This window comes from Primulina eburnea, chromosome 3, assembly GCF_022965805.1.
Source record: "Primulina eburnea isolate SZY01 chromosome 3, ASM2296580v1, whole genome shotgun sequence".
Taxonomy (NCBI): Eukaryota; Viridiplantae; Streptophyta; class Magnoliopsida; order Lamiales; family Gesneriaceae; genus Primulina; species Primulina eburnea.
Window position 1 is genome coordinate 37,383,860 of NC_133103.1, and position 8,544 is coordinate 37,392,403.

At 40.5% G+C, this 8,544-nt stretch overlaps 1 protein-coding gene across 1 annotated transcript; it reads left to right on the forward strand.

The window, feature by feature from the left end:
- Positions 1-2,874: 2,874 nt before the first annotated feature.
- On the forward strand, positions 2,875-8,246 carry LOC140827326 (uncharacterized). The gene is made up of 4 exons (XM_073189979.1): positions 2,875-3,239; positions 3,356-4,495; positions 4,569-5,142; positions 5,334-8,246. Exons 1-4 carry the CDS (start codon positions 2,875-2,877, stop codon positions 8,244-8,246), a joined length of 4,992 nt encoding a protein of 1,663 aa, XP_073046080.1.
- Positions 8,247-8,544: the final 298 nt, after the last annotated feature.

An 8,544-nucleotide genomic window follows, 5' to 3' on the forward strand; every position in this document is an offset into this window, starting at 1 on the left:
CTGGATTTGTTTGTAAAACCGCTCTACTCTACCATTGTAATTTATCGTATGACCCACTATCCATACCATGTATATCATGCATTGCTAGCTCCTTATCCATCCAAGCTCTGTGATACTGGACTACAATTCCATAATCTCTATGAAAATCCTTTATGATTGTGGAAGGCTGATATAGTGGTTCTCATATCAATTTATCCGTCACAAAATTAGTCACCTATGCACCATCAGCTATAGGATGACATCTACTACAAATGTTATCATTGCCACAAGTGTGATTTAGGTTGCTAGTCTGAATGACAAAGCTTTTGCCTGCTTTGTACAGTGAAGCATAAACTTTCACAAATAATTACAAGCTATCACTTTCTTAAACAGGAAAGATCTTTTTGTTGCAACCACATAATTTTTCAAACAAATCCTAAACTCATTGTCATCATTAAAATTATAACTCTTCCTATATACACAAATACGCCAAGCCTCAATGGAGTTTGAAAATGGACTAAGTTCCATATTGTTGCATTTTTCACATTACTATTCATCTTCAACGAAAGAACTATAAATCAATCAATGCAGTACAATCCATATACGAAATCAGTATTACAGAAAATCAAATTATAACGAAAACAAAAGAGAATTACCTTTCAACATACATGTTACTTCGCATTTGATCACTTCTTCTCAAACCCCGTATTTCAGTTATTGTCAATTTCAAATGTATGTACAGTTTAATCATATTTGAGACATCATCTTCATCATTCAAAGTAACATACATCCTCTCATGAGGAGCTACATATTGCAAAAAAACCATCCTTTGCTTAATCTCATCACACTCTGCTGACAAAAACAAAAATAAGTCCATTAAACTCATGGAATAATTTAAAAATATCATGTATAACTCCCCATAATAGTGACAACTACCAAAGATTTCTTCAATAGACGAACTACCACCAGATTCCAACTATGTTATGCTTCACCAATCCTTTAAGTTCAATACAATACAAAATCTGAAAATGAAATATGCAAAATCATATAATTAAATAATAAAATTCGTAAAATGGATCTCAAATAAACTTCAAAGCAGATTAAACAAGCTCAATTATGCACAAAAATAAACTTATAATCTGCAATAATCAACCTCAAATTTGAAAAATAAAGCTCGAATGTGAACAACTTGAGTAATAAAAAAATCTGGAAGAAGAAGATGAAGATTTACTGCACCGTAAAGAGGTCGACGAGGGAAGAATGTTATTGGATGACAAAGACGGCCGGAAGAAGAAAAAAGATGGATGACAACGACTGCCAGAAGAAGAAAAGCAACGTACGTGAGTGACAACTTCAAAATAAATCTCTAATCTGAATAAAACAAGAACACATGAGCTCAAATATGTCAGAAAAAAGATAATCGTGTTCTTCTACTCTCGATATCGGAATTCTCTTTCAAGAAAAATGGGTTCTCTCGGTTTAATTAGGAAAGCATAATTAAGTTTTATAACACACATACTACATTAAAAAATGGATTAAGTGCATTGTAGAGCTAGAAGCAAAAACAATGAAAGTGGAGAGCCCTTAATATACAATTATGATATGGGGATTGATCCCTAAAATGAAAACTTGGTGAAAGATTTTAGGCTAAATTACCCTTGTGAAAATGTAATTGAAAATTACTTACTGAACAAAACAAAATATTTTTAAAAAAAATTTAGGCATTTGAAAATCCAACTATGAAAAGAAAATATAGGGAAATTTTGAGTAAAATACCTCCACTCGTCTTGGAATTAAGATTTAGCTCTAGGCATAATTATTTATAAATGATTATCTGACAACACCATAATTTTAGTTTTAACTCCTTATAAAGCCAAATTTACATTTTTGTTCTTTTATTAATTACATAATATGTGATTTTCTCCACTCAAATAATCGTGTCTTCTAAATCTACCAAATCCATCGGCCGTTTTCTCTGGAAAAATATCATCAACCTTCCCCCAAACAAACCCATCCACCAATCTATCACCCTCCTTTCTGCTTCACAAAAATGTGATTCAACGTTGATGCAACTAAAATAAAAGAGTCGAGTAGACTGCGCACGCGAAATCCGACTGATTAGTAAACTTGTCTACTAGGCCCGTAAATGGGCTCACCGAGCTGGTAAACGGATCTACATAGGTAATATATCGCTAATTTGTTGGGCGTCACCTGCGTCACGAACACTCTTAAAGTGGGCGTCGGGAGGGTTCCCGACATAGACACTCCGATGCTCAAGTCAGTAAGCAGTTCAAAGAAAACTCAAAGAACTAAAGAGCTTTTATAAAAAATGAGTGCATACCTTCAATTGGGCGGAAACTCCTCTATTTATAGATTTTTAAGAGAGTCTAATGGGATTGGGCTTTTGCAAGCATAATCAATATTTTGGGCCTCAGTAATGCTAAACCAATTGATTTTATTAACCCAACAAATAATTGGTCTTATACCCATCATAGGTTGGTCTTGTACTCATCGTAGGCCCCCCACTCGCGAGCAGCTGCAGGTAAATGGAGGTGATGGAGAGTATAAAATTCATAAGGAAATCACTCAATTTCATACGCAGACTTTGGTACAAAAGTGTCGTTGATTTAGAGATCTCGATAAATATATTACATGATTTTTGTCTTATATTTTACTTTCTCTCCCTTGCAAATATTAGCATTGTTATTACTTACCATATAGTAAATACGTCAATAATTTAACAATATTTATTTAGTTTTACACACACACACATATATATATATATCATTCCTTTCCTTGAAATTGAGATGGAATGATTATCTTTCCTTTGAAAATAGATGGAAACTAAACTCATCCGTGCACTCATAAATAGGGGTAGGTATATACGAAAATAGAATGACGATGAATTTTCTCTCTAAGTCTCAAGAGGAAAAAGACCTCCTTGAACGAAGCACGAAAAAATCGAAGATAGCAACAGAACATCGCGTTGTGGGATCCGACGATGTCAACATGGTGATAGAGACACCAAAGGCGACAACCATCGAAATGAAACAAAGCACTTTCAAAGAAACCCTGCTTGGGACCCAGGCAAATGACCTACCAAATAGATACAAGGAGAATGATGGATTTATATCGGACGACGACCTCTACGGAGAATATGAAGAGGATGAAGGATGCCCAGTTATCAAGATCTCGCAAGAGGAAAAAAGAAGACTTCGCAGACCCTGGCAGCAAACTTTAATTGTCAAGGTGATGGGCAGGTCAATCGGATACAACTACCTTCTCCGCCGAATAAAGTCTCTATGGAAACCAAAGGCGCCCCTGGAACTAGTAGCTCTGGAAAATGAATATTTTCTCGTTCGATTCGCATCCTTAGATGTTACGAATTTGCGAAATACGGTGGTCCATGGTTGGTGCTAGACCATTACTTGATCGTCAAGGAATGGTACCCTAACTTTGATCCACTCTCGGATAATACAGAAAAAGTTTTGGTTTGGGTAAGATTCCCTTGTCTCCCCATTGAATATTACGATACAGATTTCCTAATGAAAATAGGTAGTAAGATTGGAAGGCCCATCCGAGTTGACCAAGCTACCAGCCTAGTCTCGAGAGGCAAATTCGCAAGAATATGCGTGGAGGTGGACATCAACAAACCACTCCTCGCTAAGTTTATGTTGAGAAGAAAAGTCCGTAAAATCGAGTACGAGGGCATCCACTTGATTTGCTTTACATGTGGGGTGTATGGTCATCGCCAAGGAGAATGCAAGGCCTCAAAGGCAGCTGAGAACTTCGACGGGGCGGCGGCACAGTCGACAAACGAGAGAGGAGAGCACAGCAAAGATCCTATTGAGCCAAATAGGAAAGTCCTAATTCCAGCAGAGGTTACGGAAACATTCGGGCCCTGGATGATGGTATCACGCCCTTCACGCAAATTTGACAAAAATAGATTCGGAAGGCCAGATAATTTTGGAAAACAGAATAACACAAGGGGTCCGGAAAATATACCCATCCACCACAACGGCGTGCACCACTCGAGTTTTGAAATACTAGGAGAGGAAGCCAACCACGATATGGGATTAAATGCAGATGGGCCCGAGAAGCACTATGATAACCCCACCCTAACAGGCCACTTAGAAGGTAAAGGAAGGAGACCCAATGTTCAAGTCAATTATAAAGAGGTCCACACACACAATAACGACAAGAGCAACTCTATAATTGATGAGAAACAAAGACACCATCTTAACAACAGGGGAAGACAGGGGTACCATTATCGAGCAAGACACGCTGAAGAAGAACATGTATTAGTTCGAGGATCACATGGGGGCACTCATATAACTCGGGAGGTAATTCATAACAAGCCAAGCCAGGATTCATGGGAGACCGACATCCTTCTGGAAGAAGATTTGGTTGATGAGCACCACCAAGACCCTCCCCTCATAACTAGACACCCAGGAGACGAAGATGTCATGGAACACGATGCAGATAATGGAGAAAACGATGTCGTCAAGGAGACTTTGTTGGGCACGTCCCAGCCCCAACAAGTCTAAGCCTCCTAGTGAAGGGTTTGTAATGTGATGCACATTTTGCAGGTGCAATATTAATCCGCTTGATTTCTACATGAATCTCATGGTCTGGAATTGTCAAGGTGCGGCTTCTAAAGATTTGAACCGCTACCTCAAAGATATGATCAAATATCATAACCCAAAGATTGTAGGCTTGCTAGAGCCTCGTGTTTCAGGAACACATGCAGATGCCATATGTAACAAGATGAAATACGAGAACTGGGTGAGGGTTGAAGCAGTCGGGTTTAGCGGAGGCATTTGGATCTTTTGGAACGACGATGTCACCTTGGAGATTTTGTACTCCCACCCACAATTTGTCCTAGCACGTGTAGAGACAAACAATTCAGTTCCTTGGTTCCTTACAATAGTCTATGGAAGTCCAAATCCCACTCTTCGAAAGAGACTTTGGCAAGATCTCACCAAGGAAAACCTTAACATACAAGGGTCGTGGCTATCTGTTGGTGACTACAATTCTGTGTGTAACGAGCACGAAACTAGTACAACCGAAGGTGCAACCCACCATAGAAGTGCTGGATTCAACGATTGGCTTTTCAACCAAGGCCTTATAGATATTGGTTTCTCCGGATCCAGATTCACTTGGGTAAGAGGTCTCAGTAGCGCAACATTCAAAGGGCTCGTCTGGATAGGGGAGTGTGTACGATAGAATGGAGAGAGCTATTCCCAGAAGCGAGGGCGACCCACCTACCTATCATACAATCAGATCATGCTCCATTGCTCATTAGACTTGCTGGAAACTCAAACTACAAATACAAAGGCCCTTTTCGTTTCCAGGCAGCCTGGCTCACCCATGAAGATTTCCACAAAGTAGTTCGAAACGAATGGCATGACCAACATACGCTCAGTGATAATGTTTCAAAATTGGCCAATACACTTTCCAGTTGGAACTTCTCAACATTTGGAAATATCCACCATCGAAAGAGAAAGTTAGTGGCAAGAATAGAGGGTGTGCAAAGAAGTTTGGGTAACCAAGCTCGACATAGTCTTTTTCAACTTGAAGCTAAATTGCGAAGAGAATTAGACAAAGTTCTGGAACAGGAAGAACTCTTGTGGTTTCAAAAATCTAGGGAGGAATGGATAGTCTCCGGTGATAGAAACACCAAATTCTACCATACCTCTACCATGGTCAAAAGAAGTAGAAGTAAGATCGAAGCCCTCAAGGATGATAATGACATTTGGATAACAGATACGGACCTACTGAAAGACAAAATCAGAGATTTCTACACCTCTCTGTACACCTCAGACCAGACATGTGCACCCTCCCAGGTGGGAAGATGCTGCTTCCCACCACTGCCAGAAGCTCATTCACTCGCTTTACATACACCTTTTTCCCCAGACGAGGTTAAGCGTGCTCTCTTTGACATGTCTCCGTTCAAAGCTCCCGGACCAGATGGCATCCCTGCCGGTTTCTATCAGAAAATGTGGCACATCGTTGGTAAATCTACATGTGATTATGCTCTTAATTTCTTTGAATCAGGAGAAACTCCATTGGGAACAAATGATACTTTCCTCACATTGATCCCGAAAGTCCCAAACCCGGAATTCGTAACCCAATTTAGACCAATTAGCCTCTGCAATGTAAGCTATAAAATCCTCACCAAAACCATGACCAATCGGCTAAAGACTGTTATGTCTGATCTCATTGGGCCATACCAGAGCAGCTTCGTCCAAGGGCGCCAAATTTCAGACAATATCATTGTGTATCAAGAGGTACTTCACTCCATGAGGAAAAAATCTGGTGCAAAAGGGTATATGGCCATAAAAATTGACTTAGAGAAAGCCTTCGATAGACTCTCATGGGAATTTATACGGGAAACACTTACTGACGTGGGCCTCAACAAGGAATGGATCAGAAACATCATGAATTGCATCACAACTTCCAGGCTGTCTATCTTGTGGAATGGGGAACAAATGGACTGGATCAAACCCAACAGAGGAATTAGACAAGGGGACTCAATATCTCCATACATATTTGTTCTTTGTATAGAGCGTCTTAGCCACATTATTTGCGAGGCCGTGAATAATGGATCCTGGAAAGCCATCCGGCTATCTAGAAATGGTCCTCACATATCACACTTGCTCTTTGCTGATGATATGGTTCTTTTTGCTGAAGCTTCAACCGACCAGCTGCATATTATCATGGATTGTTTGAACAAATTCTGCTTAAGTTCTGGACAAAGAGTCAACTTCCAAAAATCTCATATCCTATTTTCCAGAAATGTGAGCGCTACGTTGGCAAATGACTTATCCTCTACTTCAGGGATCCCACTAACGACAGACCTAGGTAGGTATCTAGGAGTGCCATCTATACACGGAAGAGTCACCAACAACCTGTTCAAGAAAGTGCTAGACAGAGTCAAATCGAGGCTTGAGGGATGGAAAACCAAGTACTTGAGCTTTGCAGGAAGAAAAGTATTAGTTCAATCGGTACTCAATGCAATCCTACTTTACTCTATGCAGACGAACCTATTACCCATGGGAGTATGCTCCGAAATCGAGAAAATCACCCGGAAGTTTCTATGGGGAGGGAAGATTGGGAAACAAAAATGTCACCTGGTTAAGTGGGATGTAGTATCCTCCCCCAAATCTCTAGGTGGGCTAGGCATAAAAAGAATGTATCCTCTAAACCAAGCTTTATTGACAAAGCTAGGTTGGAGACTAATGGAAGAAAAAGAGAGCCTCTGGACACTAGTACTGAAAGGAAAATACACACGCAATAGCACCGATAGTAGGAGCTTCAAATCTAGACAAGGTTCATCTAAGGTGTGGCAAGGGATTTCCAAGATAATGCAGTACGTGGAAAAAGGAACAAAACAAGTAGCACGCAATGGGACATCTACTTACTTTTGGACAGACAAATGGATAGAAAAATCCCCACTGTACACATTTCTACTCAAGAGCATTGATCAAGCTGACATTCAAAAAAAAGTTCATGATTACTGGATCAAAGGCGAAGGTTGGGATTGGGGGGCTCTATCCGGGTTACTACCAATTGATGTGGAAAATACATTGGCAGCCTATATCCTAAGTGAAGACCAGGCCATAGAGGACATCAGATGCTGGGGAAACACAATCACAGGTAAATTCTCTGTTAGCTCGGCCTATGAGCTAATACTGAATTTGTATGAGCAGGAAAGGGACAACTCTTGGGGAACCATCTGGAAGCTGGAAATTCCTTATCTAATAAGAACCTTTATTTGGTTAGTAAGACATGGGAAGATTATGAGCAACACCGAAAGACTGAAACGAGGCTTCACCACTAACGGTTCATGTGCCCTATGTCAATATGAATTGGAAGACGTTGATCACATCTTCCGAAAATGCGAAGAAGCTAAGAAAATTTGGTGCAGACTTATGCCTCCTAAGGCGTTCCAAACTTCCCTCCATCCACCCTTTGATGCATGGCTTATGAGAAACTTAGGACATAAATCCAAGACCCCCAAAAATCTGGATTGGAACATACTCTTTGCCATTACGCTTGGTGGATTTGGCATTGGCGAAACAACTTTGTCTTCAACAACACGAAATTGGACGTGGATCTCAAAGAGCAGCGGATCAGGAGTCATCTATCTCAAATTAAATCTGCCTTTGCTTCAAAGACAGTTCTGCCAAGCCACAGTCCAGGTTACACCAACTCTATCATCCGATGGAGCCCTCCACCTAAAGGATGGACTTCATTGGACGTAGACGGTAGCTGTAAGCAGAAGGCTCGTAAAGCAGGTGGGGGAGGTATACTGCGGACCGATCTTGGCGATTGGATCATGGGGTTCATGTACAACATTGGCTGGTGCTCAATCGAGGAGGCAGAACTCTGGGCAGTCTGCAAGGGGCTCGAGCTAGCCTGGAACTCAGGATACAAGAAGATCTCTCTTGGGATCGATTCGGAGATAGTAGTCAAGTGGCTCAAAAAAGAAGAAACACCAAGTTCATCCTTAGTTAACTTAATCACTACTTGTCTCGGCCTCCTTGCTAGAAATTGGAAAGT